The sequence below is a fragment of the Dermochelys coriacea genome, chromosome 6, assembly GCF_009764565.3.
Source record: "Dermochelys coriacea isolate rDerCor1 chromosome 6, rDerCor1.pri.v4, whole genome shotgun sequence".
Lineage (NCBI taxonomy): Eukaryota > Metazoa > Chordata > Testudines > Dermochelyidae > Dermochelys > Dermochelys coriacea.
This window is the reverse complement of record NC_050073.1, coordinates 37,068,847-37,093,773: the sequence shown is the minus strand read 5'-3', so window position 1 is coordinate 37,093,773 and position 24,927 is coordinate 37,068,847. Positions and strand designations below refer to the sequence as shown.

Here is a 24,927-nt window from a genome sequence, read left to right as displayed (position 1 = left end):
ACACAGCAGAATAGTTACAAGAAGTAGCAGTAAAAGCTATAACAAACTGTGAAAAAAATTCAAATGTCTAGTATGCAACTTGGTCACAGAAAATGCTGCAAATGTATCCAAATGAGAAGAAATTATTTAGAAGAGAGTCCCAAGCTAATAACATACAGTTGCAGTGCTCATTTGATGCACCACCTAGCCAAAGACTTTAGTGTTCCAGAAATAAAGGCTAATGTTGTTGAAATTGCAAACTACTTCCCTAACAACCACTTTGCAGGAGCTGCTCTGAAAAAAGTGGGAGGAACCAAGCTCTCTCTCCCACAGGATGTGTGATGGAACTCTGTAGTGGACTGTTTTGAGCACTAGATCAAGAACTGGCCTAATCTGATGACAGTTTATGAACAAAACTGTGAGAAATAGATGGCACTGTCACAGCCAAAGTTCTCAACAATGGGCTTAAGAGAAATGTTGAACACATGCTGAGTACCCTGAAGCCTATTTCTGCAGCCTTGATCAAAATGCAGGGAAATAGCTGTTTTATTCCTGATGCTATTGAAATTTGGAAGAAACTGAGTGAGATCTTAAAAAAAGAAATATGCAGTGACAGAGTTAAAATTACAAGCATTAAAATAACGAATGGGACAAGCACTAACTTCAGGTCATTTTCTTACAAACAATCTCAACACTCGGTACCAGGGTCAAACCTTAACTGCTGAAGTAGAAGAGCTGGCTATGACATGGACATCCAGCAATCATTCCTCCATAATGTCAACTACAATAAACTTCAGAGCTAAGGGTGAACTATTCAAGAAATATATGTTTGCTGATGATATGTTAAAGAAAGTCACACCAGTGAACTGGTGGACGTCACTTAAGCACTTGGATTCAGAGACTGTTGAAGTGATAATCTCACTTTTAACAGCAGTAGCTTCTTCTGCCAGTGTAGAAAGAATATTTTCTTCCTTTGGACTAATTCATTCCATATTGAGAAATCGTTTGGGACCTGAAAAAGCAGGAAAGCTTGTTTTTCTTTTCCAGATTATGAACAAACAGGAAAATGAAGGTGAAGACAACTAAGTTAGCTGCAGAAGCCAATATTTTAAGTTTCTCATGTTGACCTGACTGACATAGTCGATTTAATTTTTGGTTTTTTTAAATATTTCATTTAATTATTTTAGTTAAAAACAATTTTAACAAAAACAAACCTGATTTTAAAAAACGTGCATGTTTAACTATATTCAAAAATTCATATGCTTGTTTTGTTAAAATATTATATGTTTGCTCTTGAAGAAAAAAATCCAGAATACATAACATTGTTGTTTCAGTTAAATAAAACAATTTAAATGTCTATCTGGAGATGTTCTCCTCCTAATACAGCATGGCAAGAACATCCTCCAAATATTAATGATTAACCTGTTGATTTGGAGATAGTTCACCTCCCAATGACTTCATAAATATCTGCTTCAATTACCTTTGGTAAATGAAATAACCAAACAATCATTCATTTTCTGATATAGCTGTAAAAATAATCTGAAAAGTTTACAAAATAGATCACTTAAAAAATTTATACTGTGTACCTTCTAAAAATGAAAGCTACATCTATCTCTGAGTTGTGAAGAATATGTATTAAGGCAGGGGTGGGCAAACTACGGCCCCTCAGGGCTTTGGATCCAGCCCGCGGGATTGCCACCCCCGTGGCAACGTGGACCCTGCGCTGCTCCCAGAAGCAGCTGGCACCACATCCCTGCGGCCCCTGGGGAGGAGGGGCAGAGAGCTCCGTGTGCTGCCCTTGCCTGTGGGTACTTCCCTAGAAGCTCCCATTGGCCAGGAATGGAAAACCACGGCCAATGGGAGCTTCAGGGGAGGTACTAACAGGCAAGGGCAGCGCACTCAGCCCTCTGACCCCCACCCCCAGGGCCAAAGGTACATGGTGCCGGCTACTTCCCGGAGCGGAGCGGGGCCAGGACCAGGGCCAGGGCCAGGGCCAGGGCCAGGGCCAGGGAGCCTGCCTTACCCTCGCTGTGTGCCGCTGCCACCCCGGAGCTGCTCCAGGTAAGTGGCGCCAGGCGAGAGCCTGAACCCCTCCTGCATTGCAACCCCCTGCCCTGAGCCCTCTGCCTGCACCCCAACTCCCTGCCTTGAGCCCTCTGCCATACTCTGCACCCCTCCAGAGCCCCCTGCCTGCACCCTAGCCCCCTCCTGCACTCAGCACCCCAACACCCTGACCTGAGCCCTGCTGCACCCCGCACCCCTCCTGTACCCCAAAGTCCTGCCCTAAGCCCAGTGTCACACCCCTCCCTGCACCACTGCCCTGAGCTCCCTCCCACACTGTGCACCCCACCCCCTTCCCTGAGCCCCGTCATACACTCCAAATCCCTCCTCTGCCTCAATCCCTTGCCCTGAACCCCTTCTTGCACACTGTACCCCCTCCCACACCCCAACCCCCTGCCTACTTCATGGCCCTGCAAGCAATTTCCCCACCCAGATGTGGCCCTCTGGCCAAAAAGTTTGCCCACTCCTGTATTAAGGTTATAACAACCAACAAGAATGCACTTTTATGTAGAAATCCATGATTAAATTGAGTCTTCCTGACTAGTGATTTAAATCAATTTCATTTAAATCAAATCCACCCTGACCTAAACCACCCCTGACAGATGTCTGTCCAGCCTGTTCTTAAAAACCTCCAGTGATGGGGATTCCACAACCTCCCTAGGCAAGCTGTTCCAGTGCTTAACTGGCCTTAGAATTACTTTCCCCCCTAATATTTAAGTAAATCTCGCCTGCTGTAAACTAAATTGACTAGCTCTTGTCCTGCCCTTAGAGGTCATATAACAATCTTATACATATTTGAAGACTGTTATTACATCCTGCCTTAGCCTTCTTTTCTTAGACTAAACGAGCCCAATTGTTTTGTCTTTTCCTCATAGGCCATGCTTTCTAAACATCTTATTATTTTTTTGCTCTCCTCTGGACTCTCTCCAATTTGTTCACATATTTCTTAAAGTGCGAGGCCCAAAATTGGCAACAGTATGGGGAGTTAACCTACGAACACATTGTGGCTGAAAGAAAGCAGAATGCAAACTCAAATAAACTGTGTGGACTAAATTTGTTTGGACTAAAATAATTGGTGATTAAGGGTTTTGCAGACTAACGGTCAGGTTACAGAATTGTCAGAGCAACAAGTCCAAACCTTCGTAAGATGAGGAAAGGTCTATGAATGATCAAAAATGTGTGTTGATATTCAATTTTACTTTAAATGAGGACGCCATCTCTTTTTGGACATTTACTTTCTAAGGAATACTTACCACCTTGCTCAGCTAAGAGAATGGCAGTAAGCTCTTAGTCTGGCAAGGAGACTGGAGCATCATCACCATCACAGCTACCAACACATGCTGGGGGTCAGGGATTTACCACCGAGGCACATGCATCTTTTTTCTGATACTAAAAGATGTTCTTATCAGCACAGATAGGGAGAGGGAACAACAAGACATCACCATTTTCATGGCCATATGATAAGCAATTCATAAAATCAAGTTTCAGGGTGGCAGCCATGTTTGTAGTCTGTATCCGCAAAAAGAAAAGGAGGACTTGTGGCACCTTAGAGACTAATAGTCTCTAAGGTGCCACAAGTCCTCCTTTTCTTAATTCATAAAATGTGACTCTAAGGATCCTGCTCCCTCAATCCCAACCCTCGGTCTTCATTTACATACCTACTTTATTCCTCCTACCTCTCTTTTTGCCTTTGTCTAATAAGAATCTGGCCGAGCCAGCAGGGCCTAACCTTCCCATCTAAAATCTAATCTTGCAGCACTCTACTATGGTAGCTTGGCTGAGAGAAAAGGCACCTCAGGCTTGGTAAAAAGATCTACCAACCCAGAGGGAACTGGGACGGGGCAGTATTTAAAATATATGGGGGAAGGATCATGAGGGGTTGCACAGCTAGCAAAAATCAAAATTTAAAATTCAGTTGAGTCGCTGGGGGTGAATTTTAAGCACGTTTTTATGACAGCGGCTACTTCCAGATGATAGAATAATAGAAACATAGGGCTGGAAGGTACTTCAAGAGATCATCTAGTTCAGTGGCTTTCAACCTTTCCAGACTACTGTACCCCTTTCAGGAGTCTGATTTGTCTTATGTACCTCTAAGTTAAACTTCACTTAAAAACTACTTGCTTACAAAATCAGAATAAAAATACAAAATTTCTTACTTTCTGATTTTTATCAGATAATTATTAAATAAATCAATTGGAATATAAATATTCTCCTTACATTTCAGTATATTATATACAGTAGTATAAAAAAGTCATTGTCTTTATGAAATTTTAGTTTGCACTGACTGCACTAGTGCTTTTTATGTAGCTTGTAAAACTAGGCAAATATCTAGATGAGTTGATATACCCCCTGGAAGACCTCTGCATACCCCGAGGGGTACATGGAGCCCTGATTGAGAATCACTAATCTAGTCCAGCCCCCTTGCCCCCAGCCCCCAGGACCCCTTGAGAACCAATTAAACCTAGACCTTTCCTGACAGGTGTTTGTTCAGCCTGTTCTTAAAAACTTCAATATAGGGAATTCCACAATCTCCCTTGGAAGCCTGTTGCAGAGCTTAACTACCCTTGTAGTTAGAAAGTTTATCCTAATATCTAGCCTAAACCTCCTATGCTGCAGATTAAGCCCATTACTACTTGTCTTACCTTCAGGATTGATCACCGTTCTCTTTATAACAGCTCATAACATATTTGAAGACTGTTATCAGTCTTCTTTTGTCGAGATAAAACACACCCAGTTTTTTTAAAATCTGACCTGTCAAGGTTTTCTACCTTCTTATCATTTTTTGTTGCGGTCTTTTAGACGCTCTCCAATTTGTCCACATCGCAAAGTGTGGGTCCCAGACTTGGACACAGTATTCCAGTTGGTGCCTCACCAATGCCGAGTAGAGCAGGACAATAACCTCCTGTGTCTTACATATGACACGCTTGTTAATACACTGGAGAATGATATTAGCCTTTTTCTCCACTGCATCACACTGTTGACTCCTATTCAATTTGTGATCCATTATAACCCCCAGATTGCCTAGGCAATTATTCCCCATTATGTAGCTGTGCATTTGATTTTTCCTTCCTAAGTGAAATACTTTGCACTTGTCTTTATTGAATTTCACCTTGGCGCACCTGTCAGTATGATAATTCCCCCCACCCTCTTTTTTTTCAGAATACTATAAGCCGAGGGGGTGTGGTGGATGAATGGATCTCTAGGGACTGGCTGGGGTAGGCTGGCCGGGAAGGGGGGCGGGGGGACTCTGGCTAGAGGTTTCTGGGGAAGCCAGAGGGTTTTAGGTCAGGTGTCCCCTGGGTGTGGGACCCACAGGAGGCTGCGTCCGCCCTGAGCTGGGGCGGTGGAGGGTGTTGAGCCGCGGGGCTTCTGGCTCTGGCCGCACCTGGGGACCGGTGTCCATGGGCGTAGCCAGACCGTGGGGCAGGAGAGTTGTGGCCGCCCCAGATTTCGGCGGCCGAAGGAGTGTCGGGGGGGTCTCCGCCGCCCCGCGGTGGACGGGGGGGTCCCAGTTACTTACTGGGCGTTGCAGCCGTTCTGGCGGATCGGAAGCTCCCTCTGTCGCCATGGAGACCGCGTCAGACCAGGCAGGGCTCCACTTCCGGTTGGTGCTTTCGCCACTAGGGCCCGGTCGGAAACAGCCCCTCGGCCGCGCTGCGGTTCTAACACCACCCGCCGAGCGCTGCCCGGGGTCTCTTCCCGGCTCGAATGAGAGCAGCGTGTTCCCTTCGGAGGCTATTGCTAGGGGCGCCAGGTTGTCCGGTGTGGAAGCTGCTGCTGCCGCCGCCGCCGCCGCCTGAAGTCGGGCTTCTTGGGGCTTCTGGCCGGGCCCGCCGCCGCCGCCGCCGAGGTAAGGCTGGTCTCTGCCGAGGGCTGGTCGTACTTTACCCCGTCTGACGGCTCCACCTCCCACGGGGCAGCGGCGCTGGGCTCGGGCCCGCCCCACCAGGGCTTAGGGAACGGCGTGTTTGAAACCCCGGGGCTGCAGCAGCAGGTTTGGCGCCAGGCTCGCTCTGGGGCTCCCCGGCGTTCCAGCTAGTGCAGAGCAGGCAGCTGCACTTTTATCCTGGGTTAGATGGAAACCTGCAACGGCCTTGCCTGCGCGGGGGTGAAAGTGGGGGGTATTCAGGAGAAACGACTGCGCTTTACGTGTAGACAAGGCCGAGGGTTGAACCGGGGTGTATTAAACACAGGGTGAAGTACAAACGCCACTTTCCTAGTGAAGACAAAGGGCGTGACTTATTCTGGAATAATTTCATGTGTGGATGCTCTTATTGTGCTTTCTGAGTGCCTTGCTCCTTTTTGGTCTTGGCTCCTGAATAGCTAGGATTGCCATTTTTTTTGGTTGGGCGTATTCCTGGAGGTTTAGATGACATAATCCTTAATTAAAGACAGGTTTCAGAGTAGCAGCCCTGTTAGTCTGTATTCGCAAAAAGAAAAGGAGTACTTGTGGCACCTGAGAGATGAACAAATTTATTAGAGCATATTAAAGAATAATCTTTAATTCCTGTAGACTCCAGGATAATCCTGGAGGGTTGGCAACCTCCTGAATAGCACTACCTGTAGAGCAGTGTTTCACACACTGTGGATCGGGACCCCAAAGTGGGTTGCAACCCCATTTTAATGGGGTCGCCAGGTCTGGCTTAGACTTGCTGAGACCTGGGTCGCAGGACTCAGGTTATAGGCTCCCTTCCTGGGACTGAAGCCTGGAGTGGTGGGGCTTGGGCTTTGGCCTCCCCACCTGGGGTAATTGGGCTTGGGTGGGCTCAGACTTCTGTCCCCACTCCTGGGTTTCGTGTAGTAATTTTTGTTGTCAGAAGGGGGTCATGGTGCAATGGAGTTTATTTCTTGTCTGCATTAGATTCTACAATACGTGCCAAAGCACGATTTGTTATTTCAAGTGTATCTGCACCCTTAGCCCAGGGCAAAGACATTTTCATTTTAAGGCCATTTAAATTTTGCAAAATAATCCTTTAGGCGTTAATCTAAGTGAATTACTAATAGCAAGAGGAAATGGCATTGGTTGGGTGAGGAACAACCTTTGTAATTGTAGAATTATGAAAATGACTGATTGTATTTTTGACTATTACAGGTATTTTTCAGAGTAGCAGCCGTGTTAGTCTGTATTCGCAAAAAGAAAAGGAGTACTTGTGGCACCTTAGAGACTAACAAATTTATTAGAGCATAAGCTTTCGTGAGCTACAGCTCACTTCATCCGATGAAGTGAGCTGTAGCTCACGAAAGCTTATGCTCTAATAAATTTGTTAGTCTCTAAGGTGCCACAAGTACTCCTTTTCTTTTTACAGGTATTTTTGTGTTTTAGCTCAAAGGAGAAATGTTTTAATTGAATTCTCACATGCTGAATGGGAGGCTGCTTCATGATTTTAAAAAAGGCAAAAGTGAAATGTAAACCTATTGATTTAAAAGGAAAATGTTTGTATAACTTAAATGGCTATGATGCTACCAAAATCAGCTAAAGAATATCTTTTATTTAAAAAGACTTTTGTAATGTTCTTGTCACAGAACTAAATGCGCTTTTGACTTGAGTACTTGAACAATTTGAAAGGGTATATTGTGTTTTCCAGTCAGTTTTCCTATATTCTATTTAGAAATGGAGTTAAAACAGCATAAACAAGTTAAATCAACCCAAATTTCAGAAATATATATCTAATCTGTTAGTTGTTTAAATTGTTGAGACTATATTGTGAGATTCTATGCTCCTCTGTGCAGCAGAGGGGAACAAAACAGCAGAAATAATATTGAGGAAAGGCAGAAGACATTAGCCATGCGATAAACTGTTGCACATTTAATTCTCACACCAGACTGCTTGGACTCCTTCCTCCCCCCCAACCCCCCCACCCCCTTGCATTTCTATACCGAAAAGGTCAGCATGATGAAGGAAAAAAAATGGTTGAACAACAAAAAGGGAAGGAGATAGGGAACGTACAAGGAATAATGCCCTTAGAAACAGAATAAATCGATCAGCCACAAGCAAATCTGCCTCTTTGATTTTAGGTAATAAATCCCATTTGGCGAAATATGTTAAGCAGTCGCCTGCATTGTGGCATGTGACCTCTTGCTGCCATTGTTAGGATGGGATTGAGGGGTGGAGTCACATTCTCCCATGGTCCCATATTTTGTCATGTTTCAAGGTGCTCTCACATAATTCTTTTAAATGCACTCTAAATTATCCTTACAGTATTTTATTTATTTTGTTAAGCAGGTCTCAAAAAAAGCCACTTCCTAGCTGGCCACATAATGGCCTTTGAACCACAAAAAGACTGGTATAGAATTCTGGGTGCAGAACCATCAGAGAGCCTGACAGAACTGAAACAGAAATATCAGAAGCTGGTATTATTAGTAAGTATATTTTACCTTAGTTTATTTTTGCATTATTTAAAGAACTACTGTTTTCAATTTATAAATAGAACCAAATGTAATGAGTGTTATAATTTTGTCAGTGAGTGTAGGTAGTTCTTTAAACTATCAAGTAGAGCTCCAGTGCATGTGATTTTTCTTATGATCCCAGAAACGCTTTCTTGCCCCCCCCGCCCCATCACCAAAAGAACACTATCTCCTCCCTTCCCCACCTGACCCCACCCCACCCGTCCCATCCGATTCCATCCCTGCAGGCAATCTGGAAATAAACCACTGTTTGGTTGGATTTGGTTCATGTGGATAAAAATGTAATTATCTTCAAACTTACAAATGCATCTTTTTTTTTTTTCCTTTTATAATCCTATCCTTCCTCTGTGATTACTTTATTCTGTCACGCTTCAATCAGTGTTTGGGTCATTACTGTTTGCTACTAGGAAAGCCATTATAAAGTCACAAACACTGGACAGTAGCATCACTGAATAAATCAAGCATGAAGAGCAGGTTTATTGGAAAAAAGGAAGACTCTTCTTTATGTATAAATAACTTGCTAATTTTCAGTATTGGAATAGAAAGAGAAGTATGTGAACATTTAATATGGATTTTGGTGTAAAACAATCGGCCCAATTCTGGCAGGGCTTCCCTCAGAACTACAGAAATATGAGTTTCTGCAGAACTGGAATCAGTATTTTTAGTGTTTGATAATATGACAGTTGCCATTTATTTATGGGTTTCGGAGTAGCAGCCATGTTAGTCTGTATTCGCAAAAAGAAAAGGAGTACTTGTGGCACCTTAGAGGCTAACAAATTTATAGAGCATAAGCTTTCGTGAGCTACAGCTCACTTCATCCGATGAAGTGAGCTGTAGCTCACGAAAACTTATGCTCTAATAAATTTGTTAGTCTCTAAGGTGCCACAAGTACTCCTTTTCCATTTATTTATGGGTTGCTTTCTGAGTTACCACAAGTCTTTTGACTTTAAAGTTGTATTCTCAATGCCATAAACGGTAAAGGTGAGGAAATTCAGCCATAACTATCTATAAAAGTATCTGCAAAATATGGAAACTTCTTGTTTCAAAGGGAAAATTAAAGATGAATTACATTTCCATCAAATAATCTGTTTGAAATGAACCCTTCTGAGAGATGACTACTGTCTTCCTGATCCTTCTGTGTTGCTAAACATATACACTTAAACCAAAACGACCAATATCCTTTGTTTTGGTGCATTCTGAAAGTAATTCTGAAGTTGATCAATATTTGGTACCTCTATTTGCAGTTGCTTTTCAAGATTTCAAAGAGGCTGCTATGATTTGCATCAACTCTTTATCTTAGCATTTATTCATATATTCACTGATACTCTGATTATCTATATAAAAGGACTATGACACACAATCATTATTCTTACATAGAAAACCATGGTATCTCTTGAAGTTACTGAATGAGCTCAGCTGATACATTTTTGATATGCTGGTTTTCTTCTGTGCGTTCTACTATTTTTGTGTGTGTGACCATCAAGTATTTTGGTGCTAAGATTAGCATACATTTAAAACTAAATACAACATGTTTAGTTAAGAAAAAACAGGAAATGTAGTAAAAAAGCCCTTTCTATTTGGATATTTAAGTTTCTAATTTAAACTGAATAAACTAATGGAACTAAAATTCTTATTTAATACTGATTTAATTCTGGCAAGTTTCATTTTTTGAAAGTACTCCTAGTTACTTTATTCTCAGAGGCAAATTTCATTTGCTACTGCTGTTGTCTCATTGTTTCCTTGAATTCCTTTGTCTGTATCCATCTATTGTCGCATACTTGGATAGTAAGTTCTTTACAGTAGGGACCATCTTTTTGTTCTGTGTTTGTACAGTGCTTAGCACGATAGGGTATTACTATGTTAGTACAAATAATTAATTTGCACTCCTTCCAAATCACTTTCACTGGATGTGGAAGTGTACTGGAAATGATCTGGTTCCACTGCTTGAGTGAAGACACAATTTCATCAACCTCAACATCAATGAACCCGTTGTTCATTACAGAGCCCAGTTATGATTTTCCAAACCTTCCATTGGCATGATTGGTTTGGGTATAGGACAGAGCCACACACAGGCACCCTAGCCATTTCTGTCCACAAAGAGGTGGTAGGAGTATAGTAGAGTAGTAGTCAACTCCCACTCAGAAGCTACAACGGCAGGTGAAGAGCAATTCCTCCTTCTGCCCACACAGAAATTTTATTGCCAAGTTATGGGGATAGGGCAAAGTTTTGTTATCAGTATAAGACTACAACATTTAACCTCATGTTTTAAGAATTGTTGAATATTATAACCTCCTGGATTTCAGAATAGTTAACATAAGGCAGCCAATGTTTCAGATACAAGTTGAAGTTATTACCAAAATTCTGTAATTGTAATAGCTCTAATGGCAAATGGTGACTAGCATCAGGCATTATACAGGATACAATTATTTTGTAAATCTTGCTATGAAAATTTTCTGGAAAGTGGCAAAGGTCACAGTCCATGCTTTCTTTTTGTCATCTTCCAATAATCCCTGCTGCTTCATTTTTAATATTTTCTTTTTTGCCATATACTATTTCCCTTATAATTGCACATACGCAATGTTAGCATTCTGAATGAACATACAGATGTAAATTTTGTAGGTTTTTGAAAGTTGAAGGTCATGCCATATGTCATTGGAATGGTGATTTTTCTCTAAATTTGCAGTATGCGGTGTATAAGCTCAGGTCTGATCTTCATGTCAGAGTAATAGAAAGGCGAGCAAACATGGCTGTATTGTAGATTTACTAGAGTTGTAACACAAGGGTAGACTCACTTAAAAGAACTGATTAATTTCTAAAATGTAACTTCCCCCCCAACTATAACTTAATTCAATAAACAGAATTATTTCATAACTAAACAATGAAATTGTACTTAGATACCCATGTTGCAGTCAGTATTTTTGAGTGACTAAAATGATTTATTATAATTTTGATTTTTTCCTTTATTTTTATTTTTGGAGTTTTAAACTATGAATATGTTTAACTGAAACATATCATTACACAATTTCTGGATAATAAAACATAGAGTATTACAGTCTCCAAATATTCAAAAATCATGAGTCAGGTCCCAGAAAACAGTGAGTGACTTAAAAATCATGAAATTTTTAAAATAATAAATGTTAAGTTTTTGTTTCTGGATTTTGAATGTTGTGGGTTCAGATTTTTCAAGCTTTCCCCTGCAGCCATGAAGACTACAAACTTACTTTAAAAAATTAAAATGCTGGGATTCTCAGTCATGTGACTTCAGGAGCTTGGGCTTTAAGAAAAAACATCAAATGTGAGAATTCACAACCTGATATAACTTGTACTGTTCTGCCTGCTGGTTTACAAAAGACTCTTAGCTGTGATTTTATAATCTTAAAATGCATATCCTTGTTTTTTGGTCATGTAGAATAAAATCTAGGTGTTTGTGACAGAGAGAGGCATCCAAAAAAGCTGCAAAAAAGTGTTAATGAGCATATGTTCTCTCTCTATCACAGTTCCATGTAGCGCCTCCTTGGCAGATATTTAATTCAGGTCCACTCTAAAACATCCTCTCTGTGTAGAAGACTTGCAGAGAGTAAACTCTGCAAGTATGGTGAGAGCAGGGTTCAGAAACTGCTCTGTTAGCTAGATATATGGAAAAGGCTGCCTGAATTTGATCTGTAGTCCTTTGATATTCAGGACATGTTCAGTTTTGAAATATTGTGATAACTGCAATCATTTTTTCATAGACTGATGCATTTTAGTTTGAATAACATAAAATCATAAATGCATTCAGAGGGTTTGTGTTGTACTGCTTTTTATCAGGTAACCCACTCAGTTTTTGCACTCTGTGGAAAGGCATTACTCATTTATATATTAGTTATCACTATGTGCTAGATTAAAAGTAGGAAGATAAAACTAGAACAACAGAAATAAGTTCTGTGAGTGAAATTTTACACCTTTTTTCCCTATTACTATAACTTTCAATTCCTTTTTGGTCTAGTATTTTAGGATCAAAAATGAGTTGCCAGGTTGTTTTTTCAAAATTGCTTGCAGCTATTCTGTATGTGAAAATTGCTGTTTACAGAGAAGAAACCCAGCAAATGTATAAGCTTTGTCTAGCTGAAAATCCAGGTTCTGTTCCTGTTGATGCTGATCCTGATAATATTATAGGATACCTTTCGGCTAGAAGGAAATTATTGTTCAGGAAAATTATATGCTGCTGTTACAACGTGTGCCCTAATCTTAAAGAAAATCCATGTAATTTGAGCAAGGAGTGTGCAGGAAGCTCTTCTTAATGTGGAAAGAGTATAAAATGTGTCACTAAACACTCATGTGGGCACTGGGATTTTCTTTGGATCATAAGTAGTTACATTCAGAAAGTATAGATGATGGGACTACAGAGGGCATCATACATGGGAATGAAGAAAATTACCATATTGGCAACAATGAAAGAGGGTAGTAGTAGATCTTGTACAATTCTTTATTTAAATTATTAAGTAAAATCATCTTCATTTCAATAAAAAATATCAATTAAATATAGCTTTGTATGGGAAAAACAATTGTAATTGGTCTAGAATCCAGAAAAGATTTCTGTGGCTTTATATAATGACAGGTTTCAGAGTAGCAGCCGTGTTAGTCTGTATTCGCAAAAAGAAAAGGGGTACTTGTGGCACCTTAGAGACTAACAAATTTATTTGAGCATAAGCTTTCGTGAGCTACAGCTCACTTCATCGGATGCATTGATGAAGTGAGCTGTAGCTCACGAAAGCTTATGCTCAAATAAATTTGTTAGTCTCTAAGGTGCCCCAAGTACTCCTTTTCTTTTTGTGGCTTTATATGTTAGTCTTGAGCCATTTAGGATTTTGTAGGTCAAAAGTACCACCTTAAACTCTTCCCAGAAGCCAATAGGCAGCCAATGATAAGCACTCTTTAAAAACTCCACAATTGGTCCTTATCACCAGGAAATGATCATCAACCACCTTGGCAAGTGCAATGTCCCTTCTAATTCTGACCTGGGGTGGAAAGGGCCAGGGAAGCTGAGGGCATTCAGATTCTCTGAGGTGTCTCCTCACAATCCTGTTGTTTTTCTATAAAATAAAATATTAGATACCAGTTAATAAGGCTTTGTGAGAAGAGGCTGAACGCAAGCTTCTTTTAAAGTAATTAGCACCTTGTCCTTTCAAAGAAAGCCAACGACTCTGTAATGGCCCTTACTGATCAAGAAGAAGGATCCAAATCACAGATTGTGTCACAAAGGTCTCCCAATACACCCACAACCTCTTAAGCAACACTACTTAGAGAACAAGCAGTAACAACCTAGGATTAGTCTGCTCCAGTTATTGCTCTGCCTTAACAGGTGCAAGATAGCTCTTCATCTGCATCCATGGCAGGTCATCCATAGGTCATAGAGACCAGTAAGGATTAAGTCTGAGGGGGAAGTAACTGGGGGACACACTGTCAACAGCTGATGACAAAAAATCCATAGTAAATACTTCTAAACCACTGGAAGATTCTATTAGTAATACAATATTCTCCCTCAGAGTGACATGGAAAACCTAAGGTTCCATTCACCTCAAGAGCAGACTATCAAAACCAGTCCCTTACTGCATCAAAGAAGTTGGCACTCAACTCAAATCCCAGAAGGCAATGACATAAGTGTAAAATCCAACCCTGCAATCTCTGATCTGAACAGAAACACTAGATTCAGTTTGTGGCTAGCTTTAAATTGAGACTTTAAATACGGTTACCTTTGATGATCTCATGGTGGCCATGAAATCCTGATACTATTTGGAAGGTTTGTCATTGATATGGATGATTGTCACCAAGTTCTACCAGCAGAATAAAGGAGAATTTTAACTCTCAGCAGTAATCATGGTAGCACACTTTTTATGAACTCTGTTCACAAGAGTGAGGCCATCGTATGCTGTCATATAGTGGGGTGCAATCTGGATCAGGAAGGGGTTGTCACCGGCTGCTCTGTAACCTTTGGTACCTCCCAACCTGGGCTGCTCACAACAGCCTACCAGCATTCAGGTCACACACTGAAGTCTATGTATATCTGTAGCTCTGGTCCAGCAGCTCAGACCCCAGCAGCACATCAGTCACTCTGGCTTCCACCAACCTTGGTTACTACTAGTAGGGTGTCTCCAACACACTTCCAGTCGCGCAGTTTCCCAAAAACATGTATTCTGCACTATCCAGCCCTCTTCTGAATAGTTTACAGGACCAATGAACCCTTACTATCTAAAGCAGGGATTCTCAAACTGGGGCTCAGGACCCTGCAGGGGTCTCAAGGTTATTACATGGAGGATCGCGAGTTGTCAGCCTCCACCCCAAGCCCCGCTTTGCCTCCAGCATTTATAATGGTGTTATAAATTAAAAACACTTTTTTATATATTTAAGGGGGGTCACACTCAGAGGCTTGCTATGTGAAAGGGGTCATGAGTACAAAAGTCTGAGAACCACTGATCTAAAGAGTCAATATTCAACAGATTGCCACTTTAATTGGAGTTACCAATCTGTTCAGTGCAAATCAATCCAATGCTGTTTACATTAAAAAAAATAAAACTGAAAACTCATCTAAAAGTCTAAAATTAATTTAGCAAGTTTTGGTTCAAGGCGTTGTTTAAGATTTCCTTTCTTACCCACAGTCTTCCAATAAAATGGTGACTGACCCTTTCCTTTGTCAGGGTCTCTCCCAGAGGCCCACAGGTGCTGGTGCCTTTGTTTTAGGTGAAAGAGAGAGGGGTCATTTGGGGGCCTGTCCTTTTCTTTTATAGTCCAATGAACCCTTGAAGTGGATTCATCTGAAGATTATTCCTCAAAGCAAAGTTTATTCAAACAGTAAAGGAAGCAACATGGAATCTGGTGATGAAGGAAGCTTGAAGCTCTTTCTTCCCACCTTGTTTGCTGAAATGCCAGTTTGTTTTGTCTCCTGCTATTTCCTCCTCCTGCTGTCTGGAGGACTCTGTTTTCTACTTTGTTAATTGAGGTAAACACACATTCCTTTGTTTAGGATAGACCTGTTTAACAATCTTTGTGGAGGCAGGGTGGTGTGGTTATGAGCATGTGTTATAACATCACACTGTGGGACTTCATAACTTTACATATAAAGTTTGCAATATACATTTCAACATAATATTACTGACCAACAAGTTATTAGTTTTCAAATGATACCTCAGAAGATTATTACAGTAGTTGTAGGGCATGAATATAGGAGTGCTTTCAGACACACATGCATTCCCTAAAAGTGCTTTATCCTGAATGCCTAAACTGTTGGGATGGAACATGTACGTTCCTACATTCAGCTCAATGGCATTTCTCTGTATGTAATGTGGTAACTTCTGAAAATCATGTTTGTCAGAATGCCTTGGGCTCATTCTGATCTCTGTTCCTCCAACAAGGTAACTTGTATACTTGTCGTCTTGTGGATTTTACACCTACATATCATTACAAATTACTTGTCTTTGTTAATATGTAGTTTATAGTGTTTTAAAAACAAAAAAAACCAGTCAGCATTCTCAGCTGTCATTTTGATTTTTTTTTTTTTATGGCTCCCAGTCAGTAGATATTCCATATTCCTACCAGTGATAGAGAAATGAGAGAGAAAACTCTCGATTAAAAATATAAAAGGTACCTAAATTCATTTTCTAATGTGACTTGGGCATGTAAGTCATTTTGGAAAATGGGAGTTTGGCTTCTAAGTCACTTACACACTTTTGAAAATTTTAATCATTGGGACTAATACGTCTCCCTGAGAGCTAACCTGCTCAAATAGAGTAATCTTGGGGATGGGAGCCAGGAGTTCTGAGTTGTTTCCTGGATCTGTTTCTGGTTGGACAATTCCATTTACTGTTCTTTGCCTCGGTTTTTCCATCTCTGAAATGGGGCTAGCACTTGAATTAAAGGGATGTTCTAGGGAATTTCTTCGTTGACATTTGTGGAGCGCAGCACAAAATAAACACACAGGTTAAAGAGGGATGTCATTTCTCTAAAAAGGGAAATTGTGTCTCTACTTTTCTTTTATTCAAGAGAGAGAAATTTATGTGCTGATTGAACAAGGCTTTTAATTTGGATTTGGAGCCAGAATTACTTCAGAATTCTTTCATTTGTTAAGATTACTTTGTTTAAAGTAGGGTGTCATGTTGTCTCAAATTTGCATCCCTTAGAGCACTTTGTAGCCCATTATTTTTTGGTGTCTTAACAATAATGGTAGTCACCCTGCAAGTAAATGCTGCTTTGCACAGAAGCCGGAATTTCAGCTAAGGGCTGTATCCAGTGGATAGTGTGATATCTAGTGGATCAGACCTAGTGTTTGTCACTCAGTGTCTTTTGTTCAGTCCCACGGCTGCACTTTTCTCAGTTTATTAATTAAAAGAGATTAAATGTTTCATTACCTGGTAATCTCTTGGATTAGGTAAATTTTTTCTGTCTGGAACTCTTTTAAACATAATTCACTGGCATTTTAAAAAAAACAACAAAAAACTAAGCCTGGGAAGGGACCTATCTATGCCAGCTCCAAAAACAAGGTTACAGCACCCAGTTTTGGGCACCACATTTGAAGAAAGATGTGGACAGATTGGATAGAATCTAGAGGAGAACAGAAATAAGAGCTTTAGAAAACATGACCTATGGGGAAAGATTGAAAGAATTGGATATTTTTAGTCTAGAAGGTTATATGTAAGTTGTCATACAGAGATCAGTTCTTCTCTGTGTCCACCGGGGGTATGACTAGGTAATCAGCTTAAATCGCAGCAAGGGAGATTTAGGTTAGGTATTAGGAAAAAATTCCTTATTCTATAAGGATTGTTAAATAGTGGAACAGGTTATCTAGGGAGGTTGTGGAATCCCTGTAATTGGTGGAGGTTTTAAGAACAGACTAGACAAACGTCTGTGAGGGATGTATACTTAATCCTGCCTCTGTGTGGGAAGATGGACCAACTGAGCTTTTGAGGTCCCTTCCAGCTCTGAGTCATACAGATGTATTTCATACAAAAGTTTAGCTCAGGTTGGCATCAGTAGCTTTTGCCTTGAATACAGGGCTGGTAATGCTCAAGCATTTGCTCTCTAAATGGTATCCGAGATAAAAACACAAGGTCAAGGTAAGTGTGCCAGTTGATTTTCAGATCTATGTGCTCTCAAGTACCTTATCTTCTGTCATAGGACTTCTGTTTTGTATTTGTGCAACATCAAAGGAAATAGTAAAGTGAAGATCACAAAGGGCATTCATGTAAGCTAAAAAGTCCATTTGACCATACGTAGTCCCATTAAATTGAAAAGCAGTGGTTATGCTTGCGCTTGTTGGATTGGGCCCTGTGTTTTGTAAAAATTGATACACTGCTAACTAGCAGGAATCTCAGTGAAACTCATTCTGTACTAATTTCAACAGAAAATGTTTGAAGAAAAAAGTAAATTTTGTATTTGTAAATAGAATCTTAGGACTGGAAGGGACCTCGAAAGGTCTTCCAGTCACCGCCACTCATCTCAGGACTAAGTATTATCTAGACCGGGGTTGGCAACCTATGGCACGTGTGCCAAACATGGCACGTGAGACAATTTTTAATGGCACGCTGCTGTCTGCTGGACCCGGGCAGACAGCAGCGTGCCACTAAAAATCCTGCCTGGTCCGGCCTGCTCTTTTCCACCCCCCCCCCCCCGCCCACTGCTCTCTTCTTGCAGGACAGGCAAGCTTCCCCCTCCCCCCGCCTCTTCCCCCAGCGTGCTGGGTTCCTGCCCCTCCTCCTCTCCCTCCCTGCGGTTGATCAGCTGATGGCCCTTGCTACTGAGTGGGAGAGGTAGAAGTGGGGGAGAGGTAAAAGCGGAGCCACAGCATGCTCTCTGCTCCGGGGATCTTGGGGAAGGGGGTGGAATCAGGGCATATCCCCTGCAGCCCCCTGCCTTGAACTGCTCAGGGCAGGGGGCTGGGAGCACCCCTGCATACCCCAGTCCTCTGCCCTGACCCTGCACCCTTCTCACACACCCCAGCCCCCTGCCCTGAGCATCAAACGGGAGCTCCTGCACACGCGCACACACCCATTCTCACCTGCACCCCTCGCACCAAATGGGAGCCTGAGCCCCCTCCCTCATTCTAGCTTCTGGCCAGACCATGCACCCCAGCCCTGTTCCTGCACCCCCAGCCCTGTTCCTGCAGCCCCCCAGCCCTCATCTCAGTGCAGAGAGAGGAAGAGAATGGCTAGAATCAGGGAGAAGGTAGTTACCTACTCTATGTGGACAGGGCCGGGACTCCAGACTGGCAGCGGGCTGAGTGCGGCCAGCAGCCAGGACCCTGCTGGTAGGAGCCAGTCGGCTGAGCGGCAGCAGGCTGAGCTGCTCAGCTCACTGCCAGTCTGGGGTCCCGACTGCCTGCCCCGCTCAGCCCACTGCTGTTCTGGGGTTCTGTCTGCCTGCCCCTTGCCAGCTGGGGTCCCAGCCGCAGGCCCCGCTCAGGCCTGCTGGCGGCGTAAGATCAGCATTTTAATTTAATTTTAAATGAAGCTTCTTAAATGTTTTGCAAAAATAAAAGGAGTACTTGTGGCACCTTAGAGACTAACAAATTTATTTGAGCATAAGCTTTTGTGAGCTACAGCTCACTTCGTGTGGCTCACGAAAGCTTATGCTCAAATAAATTTGTTAGTCTCTAAGGTGCCACAAGTACTCCTTTTCTTTTTGCGAATACAGACTAACACAGCTGCTACTCTGAAACCTGTCATTAAACGTTTTGAAAACCTTGTCTACATACGACAATAGTTAAGTTATATAATGTATAGACTTATAGAGAGAGACCTTCTAAAAAACGTTAAAATGTATTATTGGCATGCAAAACCTTAAATTAAAGTGAATAAATGAAGGCTCGGCACACCACTTCTAAAAGGTTGCCGACCCCTGATCTAGACCATCACTGACAGGTGTTTGTCTAACCTGCTCTTAAAAATCTCCAAGGATAGAGATTCCACAACCTCCCTAGGCAATTTATCTCATTGCTTGACCACCCTGACAGTTAGGAAGTGTTTCAACCTAAACCACCCTTGCCGCAATTTAAGTCCATTGCGTCTTGTCCTATCCTCGGGGGTAAGAAGAACAATTTTTCTCCCTCCTCCTTGTAACAACCTTTCATGTACTTGAAAACTGTTATCATGTCCCCTCTCAGTCTTCTCTTCTCCAGACTAAACAAACCCAGTTTTTTCAGTCTTCCCTCATAGATTGTGTTTTCTAGACCTTTTAATAATTTTTGTTGCTCTTCTCTGGACTCTCTCCAATTTGTCCACATCCTTCCTGAAATGTGGCACCCAGAACTTGACACAATAATCCAGTTGAGGCCTAATCAGACGGAGTAGAGCAGAAGAATTACTTCTTGAGTCTTGCTTACAGCAGTCCTGCCAATACATCCCAGAATGATGTTCGCTTGTTTTGCAACAGTGTTACATTGTTGACTCGTATTTAGCTTGTGGTCCACTATGACTCCCAGATTCCTTTCTGCAGTATTCCGTCCTCGGTAGTCATTTCCCAAATACAACTGCACTGGGTTGGATGGGGCACTAGAAAACTTAAGTATAGAAGAAGCGGAAACATGGGTGGTTTGATTAAATCTTGTACTCAACCTGACATGACCAATGGTGTAGTTTTTATTTTCAGTGCAAAGTTAAATTCTTCAACATCCTGATTTGATATGAAATTAAGATGGAGAGCTAATTGGATTCTAGTGTAAGGGGTAAAATACAGATGAAATTTGTGACCCTGTTCAGGGGAGAGTTCTGGTCATGAGGAGGATGTGCTGTTTTTACTACTATTTCTCCAGGAAAAAAAACCCCTCAGTTTAAAATAGCATTTAACAAAATATAATGTATTTTTTAAAATTCCTAGTTCATGTGCTAGGGCAATGACTATAAAAATAAATTTCATACATTAATGGGTAAGCCCTTTTTCTTTCTAGTAAGTCTAATTTTTTTCCAAAAATTGTCAGTATTAGAAGAGTCATCAGCCAGTCATGTTTTATTAATGCATAGCTAGCAGTAAACACCAATTTGTGTAGTTAGTTAGTTGGTTTGTGGTGAGCATATGCCTAGAGTTGTATATAAAAAGAGCTCTAAAGATTCAGCTCTAGCCATGCCTTATTTTATCCTGGCTGATATTCAAATAAAACATTTTTAAAATTAAAAATTACAAAACAATGTATTGAGTGGGATAACTGTTTCCTGTGGGCAGAGAATGAGTAAATCTTAATGAAAACTTTGTCTGTGTGCTTTGCCCTTTAACACCACTTCACCCTAAAGACCCTGAATCATAGCACATTGTTCTTATGGTAGAGCCCATCAGCCCGAGTCAGGATTCTGGGCCTCATTGTGCTGAGTGCTGCACAGATACAGAAAAGAGACAATTCCTGCAATGTAAGACACAAAGAGAAAGGGTAGATGATTTGGACATGACATACAAACAAATGAATATAGGAAAGAAGTGGCCCTGCTTTAACAGGAGTAAATATAGTTTGTTTTTTTTAATTGGGATTAGCAGCAGGGAGGAAGGGATCAGGAAAGAAGTGGAAGACGAATAAATACAGCTGGTTGCCTATCTAGCGATGCTCAGCAGGCTAGGTTCTGTTGGCATCATTGCAAAGATGAGTCTTAAAAAGGGATTTGAAGAAGGATAAGTGACTTCAGATTTTTTCAGTGAATGTTTCCTGTGCATTAGGGGCAGCATGGGAGAAAGCATGAAGATAGTGTTGGAAACTGAAGGCTGAAAATACTGGTGGAGTGAAGGCAAGCGTCAGTGTCAAAAATAAATAAAAGCAGCTAGGTAAGGTGGCACTAATTTACAAAAGGCTTTAAAGATAAAGACAAGAGTGCTTGTATTTGGTGCAGAGGTGAGAGGAAAGCAAGCAGAGGCACTCAAATAAAAGGTGGTTGTAGTCAGAATGATGAGCTAAGATGATGATTTTCTTGCTTTTATGTCCAACCCTATTTGGATAGCTCTTTCTCTGGAGATCTTAAATCCATTCCTCAAGCCCATAGAGGACTTAGGTGCCATTAAGAATTCTATATCCCTCAGGGTATGAATAGACTGTTTTCAGAGTACTTCCACCCCCTGCCAATCCAGGGAATTCCAAAAAGGTTAAGGACCCAGAATCTGATTCTCTTCATGGAAGTGAACATTCTTCAAGTTTCAGAGCACTTTGCCACAAAATTAATAACATTAAGAAGCAAAGACAGTTTTTATTTTAAACAAGGCATTAGCTTGGGACCAAATGATTTTTGAAGTATTCCCTAGGTCGACTTACTGAGTATTTGAATTGTATTTACTGTCTTTGTACTGTAAAGGGCTGTATACAAACAAGGTAAGAGAACTTAAGATCGCAAACAGATTTGGACCATGATCCATTTTGTGTGTTTGAGTAGTCCTGTTGGAGTTCATTTATAAAGTTAAGCATTTTTATTAGCACTGCAAATGAAATATTTTGGGTCTTGAGTTTAACCTGGTGATCTTAATTATTTCTGTGATCACTTCATGTATGCATGAAAGGGTATATGATCATGCTGGTCTATTTTAAGAAAAACATCTGGGAGGGAAATTATTAAACCAAAGCATTTTTTAAAAAAAATCAGAAATAGACAGTGTTTTATGCTGTAAGAGTGGCTCCATGTTTCGTAAGTGACAGTATAGAGAAAATGTCTAATGTTCTAGTAAGCATTAGGTGGCAGTAGTGTGCTATATTTGGCAGCTGCTTTGTCATTTGGTTATTTTTTTTAAGCTTTCATAATCTTAATGTGGTGTCACAAACTAGATTATAATATTTTCCCTTTACTGTTTATAATATACTGGTTTAGTCATAGTTATGAGATTTGTGTGAAACTGTAGGGGCAGTCATTGTTTGGGCCTCTTTGGCATGCTTAAGATGTAGTCAGAATGCTGCTGTTACAGCGGAGTATTAATGACTTTTATTTTCGTGTTACACAGTATAAAACAGTAATTTACAATAATGTGAACTAAAAATATTCTGAGGAGGTGTGTGCCAGAGAGATCCTGAGAAACTTGTTCAGTGTGTAATTTACGAAGTAGTAACTTCAGTAAATTTTATCCTCTCCCTTGGGCCCAAATGCTAAATTCCCTTTTATACTTGTAAATTTGTAAAATCATATTATTAGAGATCCAGAAAAGGTGACATTATCCTGTTAATTAGAAGTGTGTTGTACTTTGGGTTGATTTCCTTACCATTAACAAAAGTGTAATTATGACTTGTATGCAATTTAGTTTTTTATTTAGTTCTATTTTACAAGTCGTCTATTTTACATCTAGAATAAAGTATTCATGTTTCTCAAATGTCAGGATTTAGCACAGAATGTTGGAAACATTTTGCTACTTCACATTTTATTGCCTCTGTAGTTTTCAAATATATAGTGCTGTCCTAACCCTGTGTGAGGATATGTTGCTGTCTTATGTTTTTGTCTTCCTTTTACATCTAGGGAAAACGAGTGCATTTTCTAAGTTCAAGGGAATATTGGTGGAACAAGGTAGATATAATTAACCTTTCATCGTAGCAATTTTAGTGTTGCTTCAAATCTTGGACAAGTACGATTAACTTGTGACCTTTTGATTTTTTTTTTTCCCCTCGTCTCTCTCAGGTAAAGGGGCTCAGGGAATTCAAAGCTGGTGTAGTAGTGTCATTAATTTGGCAGAATGATCAATTAATAGAAGAAGAGCATGAAAGCGTTGACAGAACATGCTACCTAATTAGTACCTGATGAACCATGTAGGCCACAGAGTGCAGTGTCGCTTCAGAGTAGTTGTTGTATAAGACCTTTGCATTCAAATCATTAAGTAGCCAAAGAGCAATACTTCAGTTTGATTTCAGCTGGATAAGGAAATCCTGCAAAATGCTGAGCGAATTCATTTCCCACTGAAGTAAGGGAAGCTGAGGACACTCAGTACTTTATACGAGAAACTCGAAGTAACTCAAAGCATTGGTCTTTTCATTTGTTCAAATCTTTTTTTTAAATGTTTGTCTACACATTGTACAATTAAAGTGATTATAATTTTATAAAATAAATTGCAGTTTTCTTTTAACTGTGTTGAAGAACTAAGCTAGAGAGAGAAAAGTTGAAAATATTAGTTCAATAAGATTTCCTGCAGATCCAGGTAATATCAAAGGGTTAAGTGTCCACTTTCCCAAGATTTTTGAAGTCATTGCAAACTGAGGGTGTTTAGCACCATGCAGGGTTGAGCTTCCACACTACTAACAGGCTTTGTCTGTGTGTCTGAGTGGGTTTTGTATAGAGCCTTTTACTGGGTCTTTTAATTGCACATCAAACTTACAAGTCTTGCACAACAACTGGGTAACACTAGAAGAATCGCTTTGTGTTGCTATTAACCAACTATTTTTCCATTCATATACATAAGTATGTCTATAACATCATTCACCCTATTGAAACACAATTGTATCTCCTCCAATGACACAGAGAACCTGTCAATGTTAAAAACAAGAACTCTTCAAAATAAATTTACTTAAGCTATTCCATTTTATTTAAAATACAGTAGTTTTTCTTTAGAATTTTAACATTAAAAAGTATGAATTTTAAGTTTTACATTATAATTTTTTTTTAATTTTTTTGTAAACCTGACCTAATTTAATGAGTCCATGCTGAGCACTGGGAAAATGACTACTTTCCTCCAGTGCCACATGGTGGGTGCGTGGGTCCAGTTTGTCACCTTATTTTCTTTTAATCCTTTTTATGGGAAAATGAACAAAAATAACGAAAGTATTTTTAAAGAGTCAAGGTGGGTGAGGTAATATTTTACTGGACTAATTTCTTTAATTTAGTTAACCAAAATTACACAGTCCATTCAAATTCAAAGGATAGTTACATAACTCAAATGCATCCGATGAAGTGAGCTGTAGCTCACGAAAGCTTATGCTCTAATAAATTTGTTAGTCTCTAAGGTGCCACAAGTACTCCTTTTCTTTTTGCGAATACAGACTAACACGGCTGCTACTCTGAAATCACAAAATATGAAGGCTCTCATTTAAGTTAATGGCAGAATTTCTGTGGATGAGAGGAGAATGAGGCCATAAAACAGTAAAGGTTAATCTGTGTAGATCAGTGATTTTCAATGTGTGGTCCGCGGACTCTTGTTGTCTGCAAACCATGACTAAGATTTCCAAAGGGGTCCACACCTCCATTTGAATTTTTTTAGAGGTCCACAAATGAAAAAAGTTTTTTGAAAACCACTGATGTAGATTCTTAGCCCTGGTCTACACTTGGGGGCGGGGGGCGGCATCATCGATCTAAGTTACGCAACTTCAGCTACATGAGTAATGTAGCTGAAGTCGACGTACTTAGATCGACTTACCATGGTGTCTTCACTGCGGTGAGTCGACTGCTACCACTCCCCCATCAACTCCACTTGCGGTGCTGGAGTACAGGAGTCGATAGTAGCTGATCACCATAGTAGCTGAGCACCTCAAATTTAGCCTGTTTTACTGTAGCCTGAATATTCTGTGCCATAGTT

At 40.7% G+C, this 24,927-nt stretch overlaps 1 protein-coding gene and 1 long non-coding RNA gene across 6 annotated transcripts in view; both read left to right on the top strand.

The window, feature by feature from the left end:
• Positions 1-5,674: 5,674 nt before the first annotated feature.
• Positions 5,675-24,927, top strand: part of DNAJC24 (DnaJ heat shock protein family (Hsp40) member C24) — a 60,796-nt gene continuing 41,543 nt past the window's right edge. The window contains exons 1-3 of one of the 5 annotated variants that reach the window (XM_043516905.1): positions 5,675-5,882; positions 8,259-8,400; positions 22,884-22,931. In XM_043516905.1, coding sequence (XP_043372840.1) covers positions 5,749-5,882; positions 8,259-8,400; positions 22,884-22,931 — 324 coding nt within the window. In that variant the 5' untranslated portion in view covers positions 5,675-5,748. Of the gene's footprint in view, positions 5,891-8,258; positions 8,401-22,883; positions 22,932-24,927 lie in introns of all 5 variants that reach the window. The other 4 variants (XM_038405567.2, XM_038405566.2, XM_038405571.2 and 1 more) reach the window with 4 other exon arrangements.
• On the top strand, positions 6,996-7,425 carry LOC122460728. The gene is made up of 2 exons (XR_006282198.1): positions 6,996-7,132; positions 7,347-7,425. It is a non-coding gene; the product is annotated as an uncharacterized LOC122460728 (long non-coding RNA).